Below are 27,184 nucleotides of genomic sequence, written 5' to 3'. Positions count from 1 at the left end.
TGCGGCTCCTTGTATAGGCACTGACTCCGGGACAGGAGCTACAGGTGCCAACTTTCCAAAGTGCCAAGGGGTGCTCACTGCTCAGCCCCTGGCTCTCCCACAGGCCCTGCCTCCACTCCATCCCTTCCTGGCCCCTCCCCTGAGATTGCTATGCCCCCCGGAGCCTCCTGCAGGCCACGAAACAGCTGATCCGGAGGCGAGAGAAGAGAGGAGGAGGCGCTGATCAGCGGGGCTGCAAAGGGGCAGGAGGCACTGGGAGCGGGGTGGGGGGGAGCTGAAGGGGGCCTGCTGACATATTACTGTGGCTCTCTGGCAACGTACATTGGTAAATTCTGGCTCCTTCTCCAGCTCAGGTTGGTCATCCTTGACAATTAAACACCATGAACACTCATGGAAACAGAAACTTTCCATTGTGGAATACTTTTGATAATAAACTCGTAAGTTTTTCCTCCATAGTTTTTATTACTAGGGTAATTTACCAGGGCCTCTGTACTTGTAAGTATCTGCTCCTGATGTTTATTATTCACCTGCAGGGCCGGCGCTTCCATTGAGGTGAACTAGGCAATCACCTAGGGCGCCAGGATTTTCGGGGGGCGGCATTTTACCGGGGGGGCAGCAGGCAGGTCCGGTGGACCTGCCGCGTCGTGCCTGCGGAGGGTCCGTTGGTCCATGGCTCTGGTGGAGCTGCCGGAGGCATGCCTGCAGACGGTCCACTGGTCCCGCGCGGCTCCGGTGGACCTCCCGCAGGCATGGCTGCGGCAGCTCCACTGGAGCCGCGGACCAACGGACCCTCCGCAGAAATGGCTGCGGCCGCTCCACCGGCGCCGTGGGAGCGGTGTGTGGGGCGGTGAAATGGCCGTGCACCTAGGGCACGAAAAACTCTAGCGCCGGTCCTGTTCACCTGAAATAGTAATCTTGTGTTTGTGACCACAGTTATTTGCTGTGGAAATTATTTTAATGTCACAGAGTGGATTAAGATTTCAAGAGAGAAATAAGCAGCAGGAATACCTGATCACCTTAGCAACAGTGAGGCTGTTTCAAATTATTTACCTAATAATTAAATGGAGAAAACACAACACAGAAGGGGTGATACATTTTCACATTTTTCTGAATGGAATGTTTTGGGTAACATCTGTCTCACGAGGCAATAATGACCTCCCCTTTCAGAATTCTCAGCAGCTAAGCAGTTCCTTAATTTTAAGCATATTTCAAAATATATCAGCGGCAGGTGTGACACTTCAATTCTAGCTAAACATTATCTAGTGCTAATAGCCCATACCCATCCCTAGTGGAACTTTGGATTTCACTAGTATCTTGCATCAAAAGATATCTGAGTGCTTTAGAAATATTAACTTGCACAATATGGGGAGCTGTGTGATCTAGTTAAAACAGCATTGACCTGTGACTCTGGAGACCTGGCATCTATTCCCACCTCTGCCACTAACCTACATTGTGACCTTGGACCAGTCCCTTCACTTCTCTGCTTCACCTGCACCATTCCTCTGTCTTGTCTATCTGAAATGTAAGCTCTTTGGTGAAGGGGACTGTCTCTTACTATCGGCAGGTCTTCACTACCCACCAGATCGGTGGGTAGTGATTGATCTATCGGTGGTCAATTTATCACATATAATGTAGATGCGATAAAATCGATCCCCGATCATGCTCCCCGTCAACTCCAGAACTCCAGCTCCTGAGAGGCAGAAGTGGAGTCAAAGGGGGAGCAGCAGCAGTTGACTCACCGTTGTCCTCATGGCCAGGTAAGTCAACCTAAGATACGCCGACTTCAGCTACGCTATTTGCATAGCTGAAGCTGCTTATCTTAGGTCAACCCCCCCCCCCACTAGTATAGATGTGGGCTATGTAAGTGCACAGCACCTGACACCAGTACTGGGGCCTCTCAGTTCTACTGGAATACAAATAATGCTAATATTGTACCTCTTATAGAAACATCAGATAAAAATAAATAGGGATGAATATTGTAGGGTTCTTTAGAAATGTAAGCTTCTACAGAACCTACTCTAAAAAATTGCGGAATTTAATAGAGAATGAGAACCCATCTACAGACCTCTTAATACTAGCATATTGAAGAGAGAGAATTTTGTACAGTAAAATCTTTAGGATGGTTCAAAAAACCTATAGGAAAGTTATTTTCTATTAAATTCATTAGGACTTCCCATAAGTGCACTCATAGTTAAACTATTAATTATCCCCATCTTATAGATTTGCAAGGAGACAGCCAGATTGATGCCTGATCTGCGCTTAAAATTAGATGGACCTAGCTACAGTGCTCAGGGCTGTGAAAAATTTTGCTTCCTGAGCACCTAGTTAGGTCGACCTAACTCCCACTGTAGATGCAGCTAGGTCGAGGAAGAATTCAGCTACCATGCCACTGTATTGTAGACAGAGCGAAAGACCAAGATTTGGTTTTGGTGCCCAAGTTGACACAGCCTGGGACTGAGTTTCAGAAGTCCCAAGTAACCTCAGCTCCAGCTGCAATCAAGGGCTGCCAGCGCTGCAGTTCTAGTCAGCGTTTCCAAATGAACACAGCCAAGGTGTGTCAGAGGGCACCCAGCTCCCCAGGCCAGAGCCAACGCCTTTGCTCAAGAAACAGGCCTGAACCAGACCCCACAGGTCTGATATGCACCAAAGACAGACATCCCCCCAACCCCAATCCGTCCAATGCCTCAGAACCCAAGCACTTGCACCCCAAGACCAATGGGGACTGGCTCTGAGAGGGCAGCCAAACTAGTCCCCTTGCCCTCTCCTGATGGATCTAAGCTGCCTGACTGGGACTCAGGCCCAGCTCTAGATCCCAGGTGTGGAGGGTCCAGAGTAGCCACCGGGGGAAGCAGCGCTGAGCCCCCGCTGCAGGGATCAGGTGGCCACCAGGGGGCACTAGGACTGAGGGACAAGGCGCAGCCGCTGAGCCCCCGCTGCAGGGATCGGGGCGGCCGCCAGAGGGCGCCAAAGCTGAGGGGCAGGGAGCAGCCGCTGAGCCCCCACTGCAGTGATCAGGGTGGCTGCCAGGGGGCGCCAGGACTCAGGGGCAGGGAGCAGCAGCTGAGCCCCCACTGAATGGATCGGGGCGGCCACCAGGGGGCGCCAGAGCCGAGGGGTAGGGAGCAGCCGCTGAGCCCCCGCTGAATGGATCGGGGCGGCCACCAGGGGGCGTCAAAGCCGAGGGGCAGGGAGTAGCAGCTGAGCCCCCGCTGCAGGGGTTAGGGCGGCCGCCAGGGGCAACGCAGAGGCTGGGCCGAGGCAGCCGCCAGGGGGCGCTGCGGGCGCCGTGCAGGCCGGACCGCGGCGGCGCTTCCGGGGCCGCGCGGGCGGATGGGCGAGGCGGAGGCGGGCTCGGCCGGCGCCGCGGAGAAGCCCCCCGTGCCCGCGGGAGGGGCGGCTCCGGAGCCCGGCGCGCCGGCCGAGGAGGCGGTGGTGTGGAGCCCCGAGGTGGAGGTCTGCCTCTTCCACGCCATGCTGGGCCACAAGCCCGTAGGTGAGAGCAGGCCGCGGCCAGACCCCGGCCTCGAGTAGCGGCGCCGTCCGGGGAGGAGAACCGGGGCTGGCGGAGGCTCGTGACGCTCAGGGCGCTGGGAGGCGCCGGGCCCTGCGCTGCTGTGCCGCCCCTAGTGGCCTGACGCGGGCAGCGCCGGGGGAGGATGGTGCTGCCCCCAGCCCGGCCCGGCTCCCAGGCTGCCCTCCCGTAGTCTCAGCGCCCGGCTCCCAACCCTCCCCCAGGGCGCTTTCCCCTGCCGCCGCCCCTCCTCGGGGGGCCTGTAAGTGGGCGGGGGGGGACATGGGGGGCCTCTCCTCTGGCTGGCCGCCTGGGGCGCTGCACCCACATCCAGCCACGAGCAGGGGAGGGGACTGGCCTTTCAGGAGCAGAGGGCAAGTACCAACCTTGTCTTTTCATAGGCAGGGCCTGAAACAAGCCCTGCCCCCAGCGGGTAGGGATTTTTACATGTCAAAATATAGGTAAGGCAGGAATTATGAATACAGGGAAAACGTAACAAGGCAGGGGACTACTGCTGGGCTTTCCTTTCCCTCCCTATCCTTGACTAGGAGGGAGTACAAGAAAGTCGGGGGGAAAGGGGTCACGAAAGCTTATGCTCAAATAAATGTGTTAGTTTGTAAGGTGCCACAAGTACTCCTGTTCTTTCTCCCCTTCAGTTTTTCCTTGTCAAGGGAACCTAAAGGCAGTGAGGCATCATCTCTGCAGGCTTGGGTGTGAGGGGTTGTTAGGTGCAAGTGAAGAATCCAGAAAAATGTTTGTTTACTTACTGTTTATCAACCTGGATTTTAACAAGTAGACCTGCACAGATCTGTTGCAGTTACTTATTCTGTGACATGATGCACGTACATCTTAGTGCAGGGGTTCTCAAACTGGGGGTTGGGACCCCTCAGGGGGTCACAAGGTTATTATATGGGGGGTTGTGAGCTGTCAGCTTTCACCCCAAATCCTGCTTTGCCTCCAGCATTTATAGTGGTGTTAAATATATTAAAAAGTGTTCTTAATTTATAAAGGGGGTTGCACTCAGAGGCTTGCTATGTGAAAGGGGTCACCAGTAAAAAAGTTTGAGAGCTGCTGTCTTAGTGAATGGTTTCAGAGTAGCAGCCATGTTAGTCTGTATCAGCAAAAAGAATAGGAGTACTTGTGGCATCTTAGAGACTAACAAATTTATCTGAGCATAAGCTTTCGTGGACTACAGCACTACATGCATCCGATGAAGTGGGCTGTAGCCCACAAAAGCTTATGCTCAAATAAATTTGTTAATTTCTAAGGTGCCACAAGTACTCCTGTTCTTTTTGTCTTAGTGAATGTCGCTGATAGCGCTAACTTTTTCCTGCCTTCCTTCAGGTGTGAATCGCCACTTTCACATGATTTGTATCCGAGATAAATTCAGTCAGAATATCGGACGTCAGATATCCTCCAGAGTGATTTGGGATCATTTGAGCACCATGTATGACATGCAAGCACTAGTGAGTATAGAAGATTGACATTGGGGAATCCTAATTTCCAGTAGATTTCAGCAGCTTTGATATGTCATACTCGTTGGGCCTAATTCTTCCATTAATGTAAATTAGGTGACTCCTGTGAGGTCAGTGGAGTTTTACCTGTGTAAAAGTCGTACAGAAGAGAGGAAAATCAAGTCCATTATTTCTTCCATCTTATGCTCTTGCTCTGATGTAAAATTTCTAGTTCTGTAGGCCCTGACCCAGTAAATACTTAGGCACATGCTTAACTTTATACATTCAGGTAGTCTTACTGACATGTATAAAGTTAAGAACTCACAAGCATTTGCAAGATCAGGGCTGAGAAATGCATTGTCTCCCTCACATCCTGTATCTTGTCCTCTGATAACCCTTACTGAACTCCTGACCTCAGACTCAGATACTCTATTATGAGTTATTTGATCTTTTCCTGTGCATGAAATTACTTGGGTGTTTGTTTAGAAAATCTGAGCTGATAGTTCTAACAAAATCATACAAAATAAATTTTTCTTTTCTTTTTAAGCACGAATCTGAGATTCTGCCTTTCCCTAATTCAGAGAAAAACTTCATCCTGCCTGAGGAAATTATCCAAGAAGTGAAAGAAGGTGAGATCTGATACTAGGTTTTACAGTGGGATGCTTTAATCCAGTGTAGATATGATTAGCCAACTTGAACTCCAGAAGAAGGGAAGAAGTAATGATGTTCCAGCCTGATGCCAGTGTTTCCCATCATTGGATTGTGTGGATATGGAAAACAGTAGAAAGTTTAACATAGATGGGATCTTTAATACAAAGACATTTTATTTACACTATTTAGATCCAAACTGTCCCTTTGACTGAGTACACAGGTCTTCCACTTACTGCAGGGGAGGGGTGGCTGCTGTGTGCAGCAAGGTCATCAAAATTTGGCTCTTTGGACTCATATGTAGGTGATTAAAGGTTTATTTGTTTTGGAGGCGAGGCAAAGTTGCACACTTTAGTAAGACTACCATTGGTAGTAAGCATTGTGTCTGACTGTGTTTGCCAGGCTAGATCCTTTGTGTTTAAAATGATGGCCATGGAGTTTTGTTTTATTTCTAGAAAGAACTATATTAAAATATATAGTCTGTTTGGCCAATGAAAATTCCAGTTGTGCGTATGTGGTAAAATATTACCGATTCATATTCATTAGGCAATTGTTACAATAATGCTACTTTGTTAAAACAGTTGTACTTCAAGAACTGTAGTTACATTGGATAGCTGCAGTTCTCTGGCAGGTAAAACACTTGCCTTTTGATGGGGTGTTTCACAAATCACCTGTGGTGTGTGGGAATTTGCAATAATGAATTTGATTGTTAGTTTCTTACATTTATTTTCTTTGTTTTATTTCCAAGACCACCATAGATAAAATTCTTTCTCCTTCTGAAGGGATACATTCTTCATACACTTCTTGCAGTAGTTGCCTCACAAATTACTTGAAAGCAAACTGAGAATCTTATCTTAAATTAATGCATTTATAGCTTTAAAGCAATACAGCTGTATTTATATTCAACTCTAAAATCTGTTCATAGAATCATAGAACTGGAAGGGACCTCAAGAGGTCATCTAGTCCAGTTCCCTGCACTCAAGGCAGGACTAAGTATTATCTAGACCATCCCTGACAGGTGTTTGTCCACCTCCTCTTTAAAATCCCCAATGATGGAGATTCCACAACTTCCCTAGGCAATTTATTCCAGTGCTTAACCACCCTGACAGTTAGGAAAAACTGATGTCCAACCTAAACTGCCCTTGCTGCAATTTAAGCCCATTGCTTCTTTTCCTATCCTCAGAGGTTAAGAACAACAATTTTTCTCCCTCTTCCTTGTAACAACCTTTTATGTGCTTGAAAACTGTTGTTATGCTCCCTCTCAGTCTTCTCTTCTCCAGACTAAACAAACCCAGTTTTTTCAATCTTCCTTCATAGGTCATGTTTTCTAGACCTTTAATCATTTTTGTTGCTCTTCTCTGGACTGTCTCCAATTTGTCCACATCTCTCCTGAAATGTGGCATCCAGAATTGGACACAATATTCCAGTTGAGGCCTAATCAGCACAGAGTAGAGCGGAAGAATTACTATTCATGTCTTGCTTACAACTCTCTTGCTAATACATCCCAGAATGATGTTCACTTTTTTTGCAACAGCGTTACACTGTTGACTCTCATTTAGCTTGTGATCCACTATGAACCCCAGATCCCTTTCCGCAGTACTCCTTCCTAAGCAGTCATTTCCCATTTTGTATGTGTGCAACTGATTGTTCCTTCTTAAGTGGAGTACTTTGCATTTGTCCTTACTGCATTTCATCCTATTTACTTCAGACCATTTCTCCAGTTTGTCCGGATCATTTTGAATTTTAATCCTATCCTTCATTTAATGTTTCTCCATGATTTTTGACTGCCTAATTTCAAAACTCCTTTATTCTTAGAGCTCCTCTCTGTGTAATCTGATCTAGCAGAAATCTCCACCGATACGTAGCCCACTAACCAAAAAAAAAAGTCAAACTTGGAAGATCCAGATTGTCATCAGATACCCAGTGCTGTTATCCAAGATAGGAATTGGAAGTTTAGACGTCTACCTCTGAAAAAGGACAGTAGTTCTTACGAAATTTTAAACTACACTGGAATGCCTCTCAACTACTAGCTGCAATAAGTATTCCACTCAATATTTATAAAAGGCAGCATCAGTCCAAGCCATTGCAGCATATTTTGCCCAGTTACTATTATAAAAATCTATTGGAATCTGTGTTTTGGTGACACCTGCCCTAATTGTTTCCATGACTCTACCTTATATTTGATGTCAGCAGTGATTGTGGCTCAATTATTCTTTCCAGCCATCTGTTTTTTGGCAATGAGTAATTGGTTTACTTAACTTGAGTCAGTGTCGACTGTTACAGTAACCAGTTTTGAACACCGTGCACTTACAGTTGATCCCGAGGTGCCGAATACAGGAAAAGATAAATTATACTTCTATCAAACAACAATCATCATTTGCTTAATAACTCTTTTTACAGGAAAAGTAATGATTGAAGAAGAGGTGAAAGAAGAAATAAAAGAAGAGTTGGAACCTCATGCAGGCCCAGAAGAAGGTACATCTGTAATTTTTATACTTCATAGCCAAACTTATCTAGAAGGCAACAGCAGTTCTGAATGGTTTTCATCAAGTGGTATAGACCCAAAATTTGACTTACCTTAAACTTAAAATTGGCATTATATGGTACAGAATCTTTAAAGAACAAAAGAGCATCAGTCCCTGTTGCCAAGAACTAAAATACTTTAAAAATGCAGAAACTACTGTCTTTCTGGAGATCAACAAATTTGTATCCCTTTTGCTGGTTCTGCAGTTATACTGAACAGTGCCAAAGTCCTCAAGCAGTTGATTTGAGCTCTGGGAACAGATGGGAGAGTGTAAAGGGCCATAGCTGATTCCTATTAAAGCCAGAGGTAAAACTCCCATTGCAGTAAGCCAGCCTCAAGGTGACAAAGGTGTAGATCACACTAGCAAGGTCCACATTCAAAAGAAATGGTTACAATCTTCTGGCTAGGTGCAGATGGGAAATATAGTCCTTGTGTCTTCTGCTATATGATCCTGTAGCAACAGCTGTGGATATAACAGTATCCCTAGTTTGTGAAACTGAAACAGATGGCAGGCACCACATCATCAATGGGAGGAATCCTTGCAGTACCAGATTAGTTGGTTCACCTATTTTGGCATCCTGCTTGCAGCAGTTGCCAGTATCTGATATTTCAGAGGAATTACCTTTTGCTCCCACCTCAGTTGGGCAGTGCTGTACAGTGCTGAAGCAGGGGAACTCCATTCTTACCTCTGAAGCTTCCTCCCTGACATATGAGATGTGATTTCTCTCATCACTTTACGTTGGACCTTGTATTACTGCAATCAATGAGGATTTTGCTGTTCATTTTAATAAGAGCAAGATCAAGCCCAGTGTTAGTGGTCGTGAAATTATCCAGTTATATCATAAAATACTTGTTTAATTTAAAAATACAGCTACAATATTTACGTCAGTGACAATGAGTTTCATAGGCTGAACATGTGCCCTGTAAAGTAGAAGTTCCTTGGAATAAACAAAAATTATTGCAATATAATCTAGGTTAGTGGATTATACTACTATTTTTAATTGATTTATCAAAGTATGTGGAGCATTTTAAGGACAAATACATGAAAGTAAGGTATTTGTTTTAAATAACTTTTTCTCTGTAAAATGCAGAGAATACTTGCATACTTACAAGGATGTTGGGAGGCTTAATCAGTTCAAAAATTTCTATATAGTATAAAAAAATTGTTCATATGAGCCTGATTTGGAGTCATTGCTTTGATCCCTTTTCAGCTTATGCACCTTCAGGAAACCTGGGAAAAGCAGCTGAAAAACCAAGCAGCAAAGAGAAAGAAAGGAGCTCATCAGATTCTGGGTCCAAAGAAGGAGCTGATAAAAGGAAACGTAACAGAGTCACTGAAAAGGTCTTAAATGCAAACAGCAATCCCTCCAGTCCAAGTGCTGCAAAACGGCGCAGAACATAGAGAATACAGTGAAAGACAGGTGCTCTTAAGTATAGAACCAGGGAAGGGAACAGTTGAATGGAATAGGAGAGAAAGGAAGTTGTTATAAAGATTTGTTAGGTGGAGAAAAAACTATTTGACCCAGATATTAAAAGCTTCAGCACATTGTCATTATGTGTGGACATGGGTTTGTGTGTCTTCTCTCATAACGGGTTGCTTGCTGGTCAGTATTGCGTAGCTAATCGATGGCTACATTCTCAGGATACTGCAGGAGAGTTGGCAGTTTTACAAGCATGTGTGTACTTAACAAGTCAAGTTGTGGCATTTTAGAATATTAGTAATGCGCATGCACACACACACACTGTGTTAACAGTTTGTGAAATAAGTTCTTGGTGGAACAAGGAGCCTCAGTTCTTGAAAAGCTTACGTCATTTATTTAAAGTTTGGATCCCTTTCCGGACTTATTTTTATTGGTTTCTTTGGTTACTATTATGGCCCGTTGGTGGGTTACTGTTCTTAGGACATTTTACTGGTAACATGTTATAACAAGAACACCTTTTTTTATTAAATGTCTGGCTTTGTTGGTCCAGTAAAACTAAAAGTTAGTACGTTAAATACAGATCTAAGGTGAAGCATTCTTTGTTACTGTTCTGTTTGACTGAGGGGAAAAGTAACCCTCTGTCTCATGGAGACTTAGTGTGGTATAATTTATTTTTCAACCTTTAATTTCATACTGTAAATAAAGGAAGATGTTAGATGTTTATAGACAGAAGTTCTCATAAGTGGCTTAAACTAACATGTCCAGTAGTGCCACATGGAATGAAAGGGATCCACTGCGCTATGCAAGAACTTGGAGATACTGCCTCATCCAGTTGTACTGTAATAGTGTATATAACAGTTGGTTTTGTATTTCAGTATTTAAGTCAATTTTTTTAAAAAAAAGCTATTTTTACAAAGGGCTGTTAAATGGAAATAATATTGTAAAACCTTAATCTTGTGCTGTTGTTGTACTTTCCTGGAGTAGTTTTAGTTCACTTTCACTGGTATTTTGAAACTTATTTTCAGTCTTATATGCTAGAGTATTGAGAATTGGTAGCAGTTACTATTTTTTGAATTGCCAGAAAATGATCAATTCCCCCATTTTCTCCCTTCCCTCTTCCTGACATACTTATTTTAACAAGTGCATGTTAAATTGCTGAATGAAGCAGTCTGAAATGTTATTGGGTAGTATCTTCACAGTATTAACTTTACCGTTAAATAAAAAAATAGCCCAACACTTTTGTCATGAAGCATTGTCATCTACTTGAAGTGTGAATCTAATAGTTTGTCTCATTGTGTTTTAGGACCATTTTTTAAAAGATACTTAGGTGCCTAGTAGGAGTTTCAGAAATGTCTCAGTGTTGGAAATTGTGAATCCCCTTCCCTTTCCCCTGTTTTGAACATTGGAGAAATGGATGTTTCTTGTTTTGCTTAAACAGTGGCACCAATAACTGGTATGTGGTCCTGTACAAAACCTCTTTGCCTTTGCAATTGGCTCATCTATGGATCTCAGTAGAGCTCTGGCAATCTGTGTTCATTTTGTTTACTTCTGCTAAACAGGCAGCAGAGACAGCACATCCCATGCTTTGCCCATCATTTGTTTAAGTGACTACATGGTAGATATAAAATCCAGAGCACATGCCTTATTCGTGAGGCTATTTTAACCTCTTAGTTTCTAGACCTCTACTCCCAAGTTTCTGCCATCCTTTCTCAGATTCCTATGCCCAGCCCAGGCAGCTGGACTGAAAAAAACAAATCCTGCTGCTGTTCTTGCTCCAGGTCAATAGTTTCCTGCTAGCGGGTTTGCTAGAGGTCTGTCTTCTGCTGGCCTTCACTACACCCCACGCAGGCCTCCACAGACAAGAGGGCAGCAAGAAGAGCCTCAGCTCATCCTGAAGAGAGGAGAGGGATCTGACACAGGAAAAATGGAAGGGCACTCCCACGGTAGGGAGTGACAGTAGAGATGAGGGGAGGGCAGGGCAGTGGGGGGGAATATAGCTAAAGATGATGCCTGAGAAGCCTACTGGTTGCCCCCAGTCAAACCAGATGAGGTATAGCAGGCAGCTAGGGTTCCCCATGAAAAAAGCTGCAGGAAACTGGGGCCTGTTTAAGGGAAGGGGGGGATGTGTTGGTGCGTGTATTCATCGATCAAGTAACTGTCCAAACTTTGAGGAACATGGCAGAGTCCACAAAGTCAAACTTCAACTGTGCATAGATTGTGATGGCACAAAGAAGCAGGGCTTTCCCCTCCCCTAGGCAGCAGCACAGCCCAAAGAAGTCTATGTTACTTTTTAGAGGAGTGGGTGTTGTCAAGACAACCAGGGGATGCACTGAAGCGCTAAAACCCTGATGGAAGATGATGGTGGCCAAACCATGCAATCTTGTGGAGAAAACTTTGGGTTGTTGTCATGTGCATTAACCACAAGACTATCCTTCCAAAAAAAAATGGTATTTTTCCTATGTCTATCGCAGGCTTTGCCAGCTCTTGTTTTTGCAAAGCTGCCTGACTGTGACAGGACATCACCATGTGATGCAACACTTCACTGTAATCCCTGAGTGGGTAGGATGGATTTCCTGGTTTTTGCTTTTTTGATCTGGTAGAATGGATATTTAAGAGTAACCTGGAAACTACCCATTTTGAGGTTAATTCAAAATGGAAACCAGCCTTAAAAAATACCAAAATGTTCTGCAAGATGTCCTCTTGTCCTCACCTTCATGAAGCTCTGGCTTCTTTGCAACATTGTCCCTTGATTTTTTCCCCCTTCAAATAAGATCATGATTAAGTTGATCGAATTCAGAGTGGGGGTCTGGTACCTCCTTACCCCAATCCTGCAAAGAGGTACTCACGTGCTTACACTTATGCACTATTAAAATCGAACAAACATTTGTAGGATTGGATTTTCCAGCCTCCTATTGCCAAAAAAGGTGGTGAGCGCTGGGCCCGTCCTGGATGCCTGCTCTCTGCCATGGGCCCTGCAAATCAAAAGAAAAACAACAGTGCAGTAGCCTACGCTAGGCATCCATGGCGGGCCCCGAGCTGTCAGCCTGCCCTGCTTGCGGGAAGGGTGTCTGCAGCCTGCGTGTGTCTGAGTCACTGACATTTAACCATCAGCCTCGCCACGAGCCGGTTTGGCGAGCGCCCCTAGCTTCCGCTTGGGCCCCGACCGCAGCACCGCACCAGCTGCAGGACAGGCCGCCGCCGCCGCCGCCGCCGCCGCACTAGTCCAGCGAGGGATGGAACGCGGAGACACCGCCAACGTTCCAGCAGCGCGCCTCGACCAATGGCGGGACCGGGCTGCGGACACGGGAGGCGGAGCCAGCTGTGCCGCACGCCTCCCGGAATTCAATGAGGCCACTCACGTGGCTGGCTTTGTACCCTGCGCCTCCCAGCGGCTAACACAGCGCCTCTTTCGGTTTCCTTTCCTAGCAGCCGGGTGCCCCGATGGCGGCTTGGACGAGCTTCAGGGGGCTGGAGGATGGCCAGAAGAAAGAGGGGTGCTGCTGGGAGTACGACTCCACCTGGGAGAGCGAGGAGGAGGAGGGAGAAGGGAAGGAGTCGCAGGAGGCCCGAGCCGACAGAGAGGGAGAGGAGTCCTCGCCAGGGTGGTTCAGGGGCTCCCACCAGGCCAGCGGCGCACAGGTGACTCCTCCGAGTGGGCTTTCTGTATGTGAAAGAGGGGGGTGACCTGGTAGGGAGGGCGGGGGTTATTTTGGCAGGGCGGTGGGAGAGGTATTATTCCTCCAGTGTGCTCAGGGGACTTGGGGGTGAGGAGAGAGCCCCTCAGTACCAGATCTGTGTATGTGAGGGAGAAATATTAATTTGCCTTTCCTGCCTTTCTCCTGGCCTTGAAGGGTTAGTGGTAAACAGTCGCTCACTCCTTTTAAGCAAGCTGTCTTTAAAATCTCCACCAACTCCCTATTGTAAGGCAAATGTTTCTCTCCAGCCCAGTAGTTTTCCTCGACTTTGCATTATTGTTTGTTAAATGTGTTATGAGCTGAGGTTGCATAGTTTATTCTGCAGCTTTGAAAGCTACAGCTTCCACATGTTGTAATGTCACACGCATGTTGCTACATGAGTGTCTTGGAGCCTTTTCTGTATAGTTTCTTAGCTTGTGAACAAGAGCAGCGTGAAGTAGCTTCAGAAAGTTCCATGGGATCACAGCATATTATTTTGCTGTGATCTTAATGAACCATATATCTGAATGCCTTAAAGAAAGGGGACACAAGCTCACTACGAATGAATTTTGCAAGAGGTGGGTATTTGGGACAGAGGTGTGCTGATGAGGTTACGGCTCAATGGAAAAATTCAAATAAACATCTGAGGTGTTATGTTCCACTAAAGCTTCATGAAATTGGCATATGCTGTTTCTGAATATCTTTCCTAGCATTCCTGGTAAGCAGGATAATTTTGTTATAAATCAACTTTCCATCTTGTAGACTCAGTTGATTCCACTTCCCTGAATCTATGATGGTGAATTCTGGTTTTTTAACATCATAGCTCAGAATTGTTGACACTGAGCATCTTCTGTTGCTGTATATGCTCCAACCACTTTATTTGGCGTGGGGGGTGGCCTTTTATTGGTGGCCCTAAGGGATGTTACTCTTAAGATTATCAAGTACCATCAAGCAATATTTCTTCGCTTTTAAGAATGAAATAAAATTTACTAGGCTTTTACAAAGCTACTTCAAGAAGGGGTGCTATATAGATCTGCGGTGAACCTGAAAAAAAGACCACCAGCTAATGTCATACAACACTTTAAAAAATCCTTATGAGGCTCCAAATTTTGATTTTTAATTAACTCTGATGCTGTAAAATGTTAGTGTTGGATAACTGTGTGCTTTAAGTCTCTTGTAAAGTTTCTCTGTCTTCATCAGTGAGTGTTAATAACAGTCCCAGGATACTACTTAAACAGATCTTTTGTTTTGCTTTTTATCTTTGTTTCAGGAAAGAGAAAATCAAAGCTCATTGCAGTCTTTTTTTTTTTTTTTTTTTTTCTCTAACTCCTCCTATCTTGGGGGAAAAGGAAACTAATCCTTGGGTTCAGTTTCACTTTGGTGACTCAGGTCAGCACATTTGTAAGGTTAGGAGGTTGCATGTCTTAGTTAATTCACTTTTTTTTTTAAGGAAGGTTATATTTTTAAATTATGTGTAGAAGCTCATTGGGAGTGTTCAGTAAAATAGCTTTTTGATTTTACCTTGAAGCACAAAGTAATGCTTCATTCTTCAAGGGCACAGATTTAGTAATAAGTTTGCAAACAAAACTAAGACTTAGATCCTGTACATGAATCTGCCCATGCCCACCCCAGCAGCAGCAGGGAGTTCTGTTGACTTCACTGAGATTCTGCTTGTGCAGATCCATTTGCAGTATCTAGTTCCAGGCCTTTGTCTCAAGTGCATGTAGTATTTCATGAAATGCTATTCGCAGAGATACAGGTGTCCTTGTGGACAAACTTTGTTTACTTCTTGTTAAAGGGATGCTGTCAAGTCAAATTTAGTCCTAAATGTAGGTTTTGGTTTTAAAGGAAAAAAACTTTTATAAATCTTCAAACCAATTTTTATTCCTGTAGAAGCATCTCTTCCCTCCCCCCCGCCCTCCCCAACAAGCAAACATTTCTCTGCATTGTGCTAATGCAGAGGAATCAGAAAGTGGGATGGACTAGGCACTGCTTCTTGTCCTTTCTTCCCTTTTGCTAAGAAGATTGCCTGTTGTTGATCACGAATGCAGCTGAACTGGTGCTGTATACAGTTTAAATGGAAGCAAACGCAAAGACAACCTGTTTTCAGCACCAATGAATGGATTTTTCAAAACCTGCTTTAAAGGGATGTTGCAGCTTCTTACCCCCAAAATATCAGCACCCTGCTTCTAAAAACATTAACTCTTCCTTTATAAACGTATTGCTATCCCTCTCAAGCAAAGTCTGCAATAGTCTTTGAGGAGAGTGCGAGAACTCTTATACCAAAAAAACTTCAAGTTTTCTCACCATTCATTGTACACACATCTGCAGCCTGCAAAGAGCTCTGACTAATTTGCAAAACAAGTACCTATTTTTGCACCTATTAAACTAACGTAGATTCCTTTCTCTTCAGTCTAGATGCTATTGTCTATTCAGGAAGACATATATGTTTTTGAGGAAAGTTCTTTCAGAGCTTAATCTTTCAGATGCCCAGGTTAGAGATTTTTTTTTTTATTTTATTTTAAATACATACTTTCAAACAACTGGCTGAAACCAAATCCTAAATTGTATATGTCTTTTGTACGTCATTACAAAAATGCTGTTTGTTCATAACTGGAGCTGTCCATGGACATGTTTTGAGATAATATTTTTTATTACATTTAGCTTCCCCTATAAAACAATATGCATTTTTGTAATAAAAATCTTGGGCTTTATTCTAATTTTTTTAACACTTGCTTATTCTACTACAGAATAGCAGGCTTCATGTTCAATTGCACCAACTTCCCTCTCTAACAACAAAACTGACTTTGCATTGTCCCATCCTCAAATAATTTTGTGAGGATGAAACCTCTGTTTGCTTAGGCTGCTCTTCCTAGAATGCTGGCCACATTCTCTTTACATGAGTCTTGCAGTTGTCTTCCTTTCTTTCTTGTCACTGGTTGCTAGCTCTTGTTCACATCCTCCAGCTTCGTTCTCAGCTTTTCTCACACACCTCTGAATGGAAGCTTAGCCCCAGGAACGCAACGGCAGGAGGTTGGGTATGCCTTCTCTGCTTGCCTGTCGTTGCTCTGTCTGATGATGCTCTGTTCGAGGACTCCCTTGTCTCAGATCCACCAGCTTTCTAAACAAAACTTGCTGCACTTCTGCTTCATATGAGTCAGCTTCCTTAAACTTGCATTATATCTATCTTGTCTCTTGCAGACCTAATCTTTTTCCGTAATTGGAGCTAGTCTTCTCTTATTTCATGACACCTGATTATGTTAGGGGATATTGGAGCAGAAGAGTCTGAAACGCAAATAAGACAGTTGGGGTGAAATCCTGGTCCCAGTGAAATCAATAGCAAAATTCCTATTGACTTCAAAGGAGTCAGGATTTCACTCCTGGATTTTAAACATCAAGATTGTAGCTGGATTTCATAGGGCGAAATCCCAGTCTCGGTTAACATCCTAAAAAACAACTGTACTGACCTCCCTTGCACCAGGAATTTAAGCTCTAATCTTGGTCCTTCCATTGACTGGCCTGGACAAATCCCTCATTTATCTGTCTGTTTCATCTCCTGTAAAATGGAAATAATGCTTATCTACTTTGCAGTCTTGTTTATTTTAAATAAGTATTTAGCCACCTCCTCTCTGAGTTATGGGGAAATCTATGTAAATGTTCAAGATTTTTTAAAATTACTTTATTTATGGCTTTATTCTGTGGGAAACCTTTTTTCCAAAAGTGTCTAAAACAGAAGTGCATACAACACCTGGAAGATAAATGCTCAGTGTTTTTATTATTAAAAATCGATGGGACTGGACAGAGAAATCTCTTGACTACAAACCATTTGGTACATAATCTAATTCACCCTAAATAACGCAGTGGACATTGATCAATATTTGACTGTTTGCAGGAAAGTCTCTGTTTCCAGGACAGGAGGAGGAAATTATAATGGTCAGATAGTTGCAAGAACAAAACAGCTCTCCCAATTTTTTTGCAAGTGCTGAGCACCAGGTGCCAGATCCAGGCAAGCACTTTGAGGCCTGGTCCCAAATCTATTGAACCTGATGGAAAGATTCCCATTAACTTCAGAAATCTTTGGATCAGGTCCTTTCTGCATGAGTAGTCTTGTTGAACTCAATGAGACTTTCCAGGCACTTAAGGTTAGACAATGTGCTGAAGTGTCTTGATGGATTGTGGCTAGAGTGCCCAGCCGCCTGCATGAGTCCTATCTGCATCTTTCTGCTGCTTGCATATTTTAATAGCAGTTCTGTCATTGAGGTTTGTATAAACACAATCCATGTTTTAAAAAATAAAGAACAATTTGCTTTTTTAAAAAAGTCAGTTATTTAATGTCACTCTCATAACTCCCACTTCCATGTGATGCTGGCAAGGAGAAAGTGAAGCTTTAGCCAGTGATTTCTGTCTAAACACTGTGTTAAATTCATAAACACATCTTAGACTTCGAGGGCCTGATTCTCCTTTCACTTGCAGCTGCTTTACCCCAGCGTGTAATTTCAGTGACTTCAGCAGATTTGCTCATGATTTTGTATCAGCTTATCTGAGAAAAGAATCATGTGGCAACTGTCTGTGGATTTTTTAATACTGATTTGAAGTATAAACAACGCAATTTCATAACTAATAGTACTTGTCACTGAAGTGACTGACTTGAAAGAAGTAAAATGTTACTGGGGTGTCTTAGTTCTTGATGTTGATGAGTGAATTGTATTTTTCTTTTAAAATATAACTGAAGTTTGGTTTCAATAATGTCGCCCTAAGTCTCATGTTAAAGTATTATTATTTTTTTATTTTTAGGAGCAAAGAAGACCAGCTATCTCATCAATTGGTTATAGAGGTTTTGAGGTAGGATTAAAACAGTGTTTGCCTGTTTGGAAAGATATAGATAATGGTGATGGGAAATATATTTAAATAACTCACTTGACTCTTGGCTACGTTATCTTACATAAACCAGCACTGCTGCTTGCTAAATGCACAGCTTCTTCTCTTCTACTCTAAGCTGTGGAAGAATTCAGTTTAGTAATATTCTAAGGGAGTGACCACCTAAATATTTTGCAGTTGGGTTTAAGTAGCCCTTTTGCTCCTACAAAATGTGTGGAAATGAGGTCTGGATTTCAATTGTGGACTTCAGTTGTCTAGGCTACAATAAAAGATGTCCTTTTTTAAAGGGAAAAAAAGTGAGTTTATGCCTTAGTGTTAACAAGGAAATTTTTATTTTATTGTGTAGGTCTTCCTTGACCATCTAAAGTGGGGAAAAAATACAACATACCTATTAAAGTCTTAGTGTAGACCAGATGTTATCGTGTCTTTAAGAAACCCACACCTTTTATCTTAGTCTAGATAAGGTATTGATATTTGGGCCTCATTCCAGTTAGCATTGTCTTTCCTACTCTCCAAGGGTAAGATTTGTGGGGTTTGATCCTACCTGCCCTAGGGAGAGAACTGAAGATTCCAGTCCCAAGGGTAAAAGCCAAATAATAACTCTGCAGAAGTTCATACAAGCAAACCATCTGACCCTGGTTAATTAGGCCGGGAAGGAAGGAAAAGCTGAGTTAATAAAAGAGATGATGTCAAGCTCTCTTAGCCTGAAGGTACCTTCAGGGATGCAGTGAAACAATCAGAATGATAGAATGGGTGCTGAAGCATAGGTGTATCCTCAGCTGGTCTGCCAGGGGAGATGAGAAATTAGAACTTTGTGGAGGATATTAATGGGGGGTAATGGGAAATATTTGCACAAGAGGCTGAGGTTAGCCAGACTTTCTCATGTTAGCCAGAACAGCATTTGCAGCATCATTAGTAACCAACTCTTCAAGAAGAAACATGGCAAAACAGTGTTTTCTGTTGGGAAGCTTTTGTTCTGGATCTCTGATTTGTCTCTTTCCTCTTCCCTTCAGTTCTTGACTGGACGCAACTGGACAGCTGCAAAAGATATGCAGAGATACAGGCATTGTTATCCGGTACAGGCTGGAGATTTATGAACTTCCTGTCTTTCGTGGTTTTTTCCTCTTCTCATGTTAGACACAAGGGGCGCTTGGTTGATGTCATTTTATCAGCTTTAAGTTGGCAGATTGATAGGAATATTAAAATAATGATAAAGTAATTCACTTCTCCTTATCCAATTACCAGGATGTACTCACTGCAACCTGCTGGCTCAGAAACAAACTGTTAGCTCCCAACTGCTGTTCTCGGACTTGATAGCCTTGCTAGCAACACAAAAGAACTATGGGAAAGATCATTTATGTATGTGTTTTAATGCATTGCTGCTTGTTAATGTCTCTCTCTTCTGAAGGGCTTGAAAGAAAGGGAACCTGATGTTGAAGAGGAGGAGATGTGGAATTTAAGTTTTTACAAAAACGAAATTCACTTTTTGCCTCATGGTATGTATCTGACCTGAACCGCCCATAGGTGCAATTGTAATGCATGTGAGCTTGCAAAGTGTCCCACTGATTGGAAGGAATAGAATCCAGCTCTCCTGATTTCCAGTCCTGTGTTCAGTCTGCCAGAGCTCTGTCTTGTGTTGTCTTAGCTCCATGATGCACAAATACATGTAAATCAGGGTTTCCCCTTTAAATTGCAGAATGCGGCCAATTCCTTGGTCCTTGTTCTTTCCTTTGTTTCACTCTGTGGCATATGCAGAAGTAACTCGCCGTGTGCACTTCAAAGTTTTCTGTTTGTAACTGCAGTTTGAACGGCTCTTTGCTTTTTAAAAGATTAACTGATTGGGGCAGGCAGAATACCTGGTGGGCCCCTCTATAGTCATTAAGTATATTTGCCCACAAGCCATTCTTTAAAATGTTAAAAATGTTTTCCGCTAGGCACCTTCCCACAGCAGGACATTAATGCCTTTAGACCCACATTCACATTAACTTCATAGCTTTGGATGAGAATCTGAGCTGTGGGTGTGAACATTCGGCTCTCTAGATGAGTGTTTAGCCATCCAGCTCTCCCTCATGTCAAATCCCTGTGTGCTGAATTCTCACTCCAAGGTGCCTTCACTTCAGGCATATGCGAAAGTGAAATGGCGAGAGCTGCCATCCAAAGGGAAAACAGTAACATTTCATCACTGATCTGAAACTAAAAAATGAGATGAGTGTTTAACCTGACGTAAGCATCTGTAAAGTCTGGATGCTGTTTTTCTGGGGGTCCTTCTGGATCCGGCTATGGTGCTCTATGGGATGTCAGTCTTCGCTCAAGACTGTGAGACTCTAAAAGTACTAGAAGGCTTCTCTCCTCTTCGTAGGGCTTGATCTTGAAAAGTGCTGAGCTTCCAGTGACTTCAGTAGAAGTTGAAGATGCTCACTACCTTGTAGGATGTGCTTGGGTCATTGCAAGATCAGGCCTCAAGTAGCAGCAGACTCATTCTGGACAATCTACCCCTAATTTGTTGTGTGATAGCAGATCATAACGCTAGCCTGGCTTTTACTTTCTGGGTTTTACGGTGCTTGGGTTGTTAGAAAATAATCCATCAATATGCAGTTATTTGACTGTGCAAAGGAATGCAGGATTGGGCCCTTTAAGGAAATGCCATTCCTGAGAGAGCCTGCACTCCAGTGTATGCAGAAACCTATGCTGTTAAAAACATAACTCTGTTAGGGCCTCTTGGAGAAGAAACTAGGTTGTCATTTTGTTGAAAGTGCTCTTTTTATGTAGGTTACCCTGACCTCTTTTGAAGACAGTGGGACAGATCCTGTTTTCTGTAACTATATCGCATCTCCTGGACAATCAGTTAACTTTACACATGCTCATTTGCTGCAATTTCTTCTCTCACCTCCCACGCTTTTTCCACCTAGGCTTGCTTATTGATGAGCTCCTTGAAGCTTGGCAGGAGGATTATGAGACTCTGGAAGAAAACCATTCTTATATACAATGGTAAATAATTATTACAAAAGATGATGTCTCAAAGAATTTGCTGCTTCAGAACTGCTGTGGCTGGCTTCTCAGAAAACCTTGGGCACCTCTTGAGCTCTAAATTTGTGAGATTTATTTTAGTCAGTTAACTTTCTTTGAAAGTAACAAGAGGGTTGAGTATCCTGGCGATTTCCCTTGCAGCTCTGTCAGTAGTCTTCAGTCCCCAGCTGCAGTATGTATGGAAACCAGGTACTGAGCAAAGATATTGTGGTGATGGTTAAGTTAGAAATACCCAGACAGATAAAACAGTTAAGACTGCTAGTAGTACAAGTATGTATAAAGACTTTTCGCAGTATGACTTAGGCTGTTACAGACTAAACTCTGTGTGTTTTCCATGTTATGTCCTCTTCAAGAGGACTGTATTTGGCATCTACAGCGTTTTGGAGACCTTTCTGTTAACTTATTTTTAAGGAGCACGTGTGCTAGGTTAAATGTGATCTCTATTTTGTCTAATCTGCCAATCTTCTTTCCTTTCAGGTTGTTTCCTTTGCGTGAACATGGGATGAACTGGCGTGCAAAGCCTCTCACATGTAAAGAAATTCAGGTGTGCCTCTTTTTTTATTTCATGCCTTTTATACTGGAAAGGCATTGGGGGTTCAACTAGGTAACTGTTTGCCCTATAATATGTAAAGTCGCTCTATTTCCTTCCCCGCCATAATGGAGCCAGCTCCAATGACTGTTAAATGCAGCTTTTGATCTTTTTGCCCCTCAGATATCCTCAGCAATAATTATAGGTTTGTTGATATAAGCTAGAAATAACCAGTGAAGATCCCAAATGTGTGTCTTTACACAATAGCCATTTGTAAGCATTGTGTGTAACTGAAAGGCCTCTTAAATAATTGATGCCGATAGTTTTAAAATCTTTTTGGGTTGCCATACATGCAAATTTGGAGTCTTTTGTGGATTTCAGGCCTTTAAGGAATCCAAGGAAGTTATGCAAAGATTCATCAGAGCTTACAAACTCATGCTGGGTTTTTATGGAATAAACTTGATCGATCAAGAAACGGGGGAAGTGCGAAGAGCAGAAAACTGGCGTCAGAGATTTCGCAACCTTGATCGGTGAGTCCCATTTACACTGTTTGGTTTTTATTCCTCACTCTCAGGAAAGAACAGTCAAATGAAGCCAAATGAATTAGTTGCGTACAGAGATACAAAGGTTTTCTGTGTTACAGAAGTTGAGTGATCTGACCACAGAACTGGGAGCCAACTAGCCAAGAGTTTAGGTGTCCTTATTCTGGCTATAGCTTGGGAGGCTTGTCAGCATCTTTCGTATTATTTTAAATTACTTGAACTGCTTAGAGGTCACAGCTGTCCCACCGTGAGCCACGTGTATATTGTGTGTTCCTGCTTTGGGTGGGTGTCCATCTGAGTCTCCCTAAGGCTGTAATACAGGTTTAGAGACTCTGATATTTGCAGTCTCGGAGTTTGTGTCTCACACGTTTACTCTTCAGTGAGATGGGTCTCAAGCAACTGTAGTCTCTGAAATCCACTGGAACAATTTTCACCTGTAACTCAGTATATGTCAGGGATTACTTCTTTTAAGACATGCTGAGAAGAGTGTATAAAGTTCAGTTTTGAAAACAAAATGATCATGGGAATTAAGAGTGAAGATCCCTCTTACCACTGGGAACTTGGAGTCCGAACTCCTGAGTTCTGTTGTTGGCAGTGAGCATGTGTGACGTTGGACAAGCCACTTAACCTCTCAGTCATTTACATAGGGAATTATTCTTATTTAATAGCTATGCTTCCTAAGGTGTTTATAAGGCTGCCTCAATGCCTGCGAAATGCTTTCAGGTACTTGGATGAAAAGTGTTACTTAAAAGCAAAGTAGTGGTGTTGCAGGTATTATTGTCATGCACTGATTGATGATATCAAATCCCTTTTCCAATACGTATCTTTGTAGTTTGAACTGCACATCAGTGATGGCAGTGGGGAAGCCACGCCTCATTCTGGAGCTCGGATATCATTTAATCTCTGCTACAGAGTTAACTGGAATATTGAGACAAGGATGGGATAGCACTGTTTGAAAGCCAGAGCAGATAGGCTAGATATTACAGCAATAGATGCTTCTAAAATAGGCTGGCTGAAACGTGATCTACCCTTAAAGATTCCAGTAAAGACTTATTTGTAGTTAACAGCGTTCAGTATGTCTGCTACTTTCTGGGTTCGAGTGGGACTCTGTACTGTGCTGCTTTCACGTAAAGATGTCATTTTCATGTTTCACTGTCTTCAGTTCCTTTTTTTTTTCTTTTTCTGTTTGTCTCTCAGGTTTAGTCACAACAATTTGCGGATAACTCGTATTCTGAAGTGTCTGGGAGAGATGGGGTATGAACACTATCAAGTATGCCTGGTTAAGTTTTTTCTAACAGAGACACTTGTTTTCCAAACACTCCCAAACGTTAAGAGAAGTGCCTTGGATTACTTCCTGTTCACCATCAGAAACAAGCAGAAGCGAAGGGAATTGATACACTATGCATGGATGCACTTTAAACCTCAGGATAAGTTTGCATGGGGGCCTCATAAGAAACTCCAGAAATATAAACTTCTGTCGTTAAAGTCTCAGCACTGCCAAAAGGCTGAGGACGAGAAGGAATCCGTCAGAGATAAAGAAGCAGTGGGAAAGAACGAAACCAGTCCTCCAGACAGAGAGGAGAAAGTTGGAGATGCTGCATACTCAGAAACCAACAAGGTGACTGATGAATGTACCTCAGAGGAGCAAAGTAAGTGTGGTGCCATGTACGTTGCAGAGCGAGGAGACAACGTAGGAGAGAGAGATGCCTCACTTCCCCAACTAGAAGAGAAGGTTCTGAGTGAGGACCTTGTGGGCATGGGGGATGGAGCAGAGAGTGAACGCCTAAAGGAAAGCAAGAAAAGAAAGCTTGAGATGAACAGATTAACTGGTAAGTGCACAGGGCTATTGAAAAGTCCCACTGATATTGAGAAGATCTCTTATAACCTAGGGGAATTTGCTATCAATCAAGAGACCACAGAGACACTTCCGGCATTGCCAGAAAAGGGTGATCACGTAACAGCTGAAGAAGGTGATGTCAGTAGTGAAGACTTAAAGGCGTCTGAGTCATCTGACGCACCTGTAAAAAGAAGGAAAGTTGATGAGGCAATGCCAGAAAACAGTACTGTAAATATGGCAACAAACTTGAACACTGACACCACTACCTGCAACATCCAAGCAACAGGGGCTGAGAAGGAAGAAGTTAGTGAGGAAGATACGGTTGTGGAAGAAATTAATGTGAAAACTGAGAGTGGTGCTGAAGGTGCATCTGTGAATTCATTGCCTGGTTCTGAGACTAATGAGCCTGGTCTGCCTTCTTTGGCAGGCAGTGGCTCAGTGCTACGTGAAGCAAATTCAGAAATACAGAACGAAGAGCACCAATGTAATGAAACTCTAACAGTAAGTGAAAGCCAGGTAGACGACAAAGAACAGAAAGAAGGGACAGAAGATGTCGATGCAAGAAGGGAAACACAAATCCCAGACAAGAACCAGGGCCAAGAGCTTCTTCAGCAGTGTGTGGTGGAATCTTGTCCTGAAAAAGTCAGTGCTAGGAACGTAGCACAAGAAATTGATTACACTGAGGATTCAGCAGAACTGAATGATCAGCAGACAATGGCAGAGAGTGGCAAAAACATTGCAGTAGCACTAGAGCAAGGGGAGGAGGAAGGACAGTAATGTCCTGAATTCAAGGAGCATGGAACAGTGATTCAGACTCCAAAGGCACGTGGAAAAAGACATCTCCTTTAAAACAATCCAGAACAAACTAAGTCCCTCCCCTCCCGTCCCCTCCCCTGTCTTCTCTTCTGGTTGTCCTAACTAGAAAAAAATCTGCTTGGTCAACTTCATAGGGAAGAGCCCCAGCCTCTTCCTGTTCCCGTTTGTATCTGACATGCTGGACTGTCTGCAAGGATTTCCCCTCTTCACCTCTTATTTTGGTATGTGTTTTAAAGAAAGAAAAAAGCTTCTTTCCTCTTCGAAAGAGCAAAGCTCTTATTTAATAAGTGATCTTAATCCATGGAATACAGATGTTTGTAGGATAAACCAATTGGTTTCTGGTTTTACTTTTTTACCAGGTAACTCCTCTTGGGCACTTTGGAAACTCACACTAAGAACGAGGAGTTTTTACATTTGCTGTCTCCCTAGTGAGGCCAATGTGAGGCCCTGTTGATCATCTTGGTGAGGCTCTGCTGAAATCATTTTTTAAGGAGACACCAATTTGGTTGTTCAGTGGTTGTCCGACTTGAAGCCTGGTGCTTTTCTGCTCCATGAGGGCAGCCATCCCCCATTCTGCTAATATTTGCTTGCGAAAGGGGTGAGGGTAGCAAAATTTCATGTATGTGAAAGTGCAAATGCCTTTCCATTGGTAAGTTACTAATTTTAAGAATTTAGTTTGGAATACGAGAGTTGTTGATTGAACTATACAGTCCAGAAGTTTGACAAATATTAACCTTAACGGGGCTTTTCTCCAATCTATGTGCAGGGATGTTGAGGGTTTAATTCCATCTAGCCCTAGCACAAGTCACTTATGCATTTCTTCCAAGGGTTGTTGGGAGACTGGAAACCCACCAGTCTCTGAAAGAAAAGGAAAAAAAATAAAATACAAATCTGGCATTGCTTAAAAAGAGTGCTGCCCTCCTGGGAGTCCCTTTTTCTCTCTCTGTGGAGCCCTGGTGTTTTTTTCATTGGTTCTGAGTCCTTTAACTGACTGTCAGTGCAGTTTTCATCAGGCTACTGTTCCCTTGTCCCTGGTGCGGATTTTCACCCTTGATAATTTTAATCCCTTTTCTGATTTGTGCACATGTTGTGCCAGTAGCATTCTATCTCACTGTCCCAAGCATGTTCTGCAGTGTGTCCTGTGCACTGTCGGGGATCATAGCTCTGTCTTGGCTGTGAAACAGTTAAACTGTTGAGGGGTGTCTTTTAAACCAGAAGCATCATGAGAATCTCTTGTCAGCCCCTGCCACCTACTGACCAGCACTAATGATATTAATATCTATTGTTACTACCATCTAACTTGCACTTAATGTTAATAATGTGCACATCAGCCTTGTATGGAATTCAGCTGGCGTAAAGGAGCATCATACAATGTCATGCTGTAAATAGGAGAAAATATTAAAGTATTTATCACAGTGGACCTGCTTTACCAAGCAGAAGGAGAAAAATGCAGCAGCTGAAAAGACTGGACTTGATGTTCATTTAAACTCTGGTTCTATTTTTGGTTGGTTTGTTTTTTAAATACCATTTGTTTTTTGTAGAACATTGCTGCAGCTTAGGTCAGCCATCCTATCAGAGTTTTTTCTTCTGCATGTTCCAGCTCTTAAGCAAAGAATCTTTAACTGTTCTGGGATTTAATCTGTGACTTGCCTGCTCAAAACTTGTATGTCCTGATCTGGCCTGGCATTTACACATATGTGTAACTCTAAGCACGCATGTAGTCTCGTTGAAGTCGGGGCATATATGCTTATAGTAATACACGGTAAAGGCCTTAAAACCCCTTTGTTACAGTGTTTTTTCTCTAGAAGAAAAACACATTGTGTTTAAATATTCAGTAAAACTAACTAAAGACCTTCAGTGTTTAGAGAACACAGGGAAAAATTGCTTTTTATGAAAGTCTTTGTACAGTTTTATAGCTGTCTTTTTATTTAAGCAACGACGGTCTCACTGGATGTGTTCATACATGGCCCACTTTGCATATCTTGTATGGTGATGAGTTTTAAATGAGATCTCAGTATAATGTATATTAAAGTATGATTTTAATGCAAACCAGTTGTGGGTGTTGTTTTTTCACATGTAGTGGAGGAGGAGGAACAATGCATTACGAAGTTCTCACTTGTGAGGCTGTTTTGAGGACCTTGCAGGCTGTTGCACATCTGAAAAACGTATCTTGGTGGAGAGGGATCTGCGGCTTCTTTGTGGTGTGAAAGTAGAATTAATTATATTGTAAAAATAAGAATGGATTAAAGAAATGTTGTCTGCAGCTTTAAGCAAAATTGTTGGAATGTTGCAATCCAGGTGTCAGGAACACAGACATTAGCAT

The 27,184-nt window shown here is 43.2% G+C and overlaps 2 protein-coding genes across 3 annotated transcripts; both read left to right on the top strand.

Annotated features, from left to right (window-relative positions):
- Positions 1–3,298: 3,298 nt before the first annotated feature.
- On the top strand, positions 3,299–10,794 carry MRGBP (MRG domain binding protein). Its single transcript, XM_032802287.2, has 5 exons — positions 3,299–3,493; positions 4,856–4,977; positions 5,513–5,594; positions 8,014–8,088; positions 9,349–10,794. Exons 1-5 carry the CDS (start codon positions 3,331–3,333, stop codon positions 9,537–9,539), a joined length of 633 nt encoding a protein of 210 aa, XP_032658178.1. The 5' UTR covers positions 3,299–3,330; the 3' UTR covers positions 9,540–10,794.
- A 2,117-nt stretch (positions 10,795–12,911) lies between these two features.
- OGFR (opioid growth factor receptor) lies at positions 12,912–26,910 on the top strand. 2 transcript variants are annotated; one of them, XM_032802281.2, is made up of 9 exons: positions 12,961–13,197; positions 15,646–15,726; positions 18,027–18,074; positions 19,124–19,186; positions 19,519–19,606; positions 21,020–21,098; positions 21,615–21,681; positions 22,048–22,196; positions 23,406–26,910. In XM_032802281.2, exons 1-9 carry the CDS (start codon positions 13,000–13,002, stop codon positions 24,820–24,822), a joined length of 2,190 nt encoding a protein of 729 aa, XP_032658172.1. In that variant the 5' UTR covers positions 12,961–12,999; the 3' UTR covers positions 24,823–26,910. The 2 variants fall into 2 exon arrangements, with proteins under 2 accessions (XP_032658175.1, XP_032658172.1); XM_032802284.2 differs by lacking the exon at positions 15,646–15,726 and having other exon boundaries at positions 12,912–13,197.
- The last annotated feature ends 274 nt before the right edge of the window (positions 26,911–27,184 follow it).

The sequence above is a fragment of the Chelonoidis abingdonii genome, chromosome 14 (assembly GCF_003597395.2).
Source record: "Chelonoidis abingdonii isolate Lonesome George chromosome 14, CheloAbing_2.0, whole genome shotgun sequence".
NCBI lineage: Eukaryota > Metazoa > Chordata > Testudines > Testudinidae > Chelonoidis > Chelonoidis abingdonii.
Note: the sequence above shows the minus strand (reverse complement) of the source record. Positions and strands in the feature narration are given on the sequence as shown.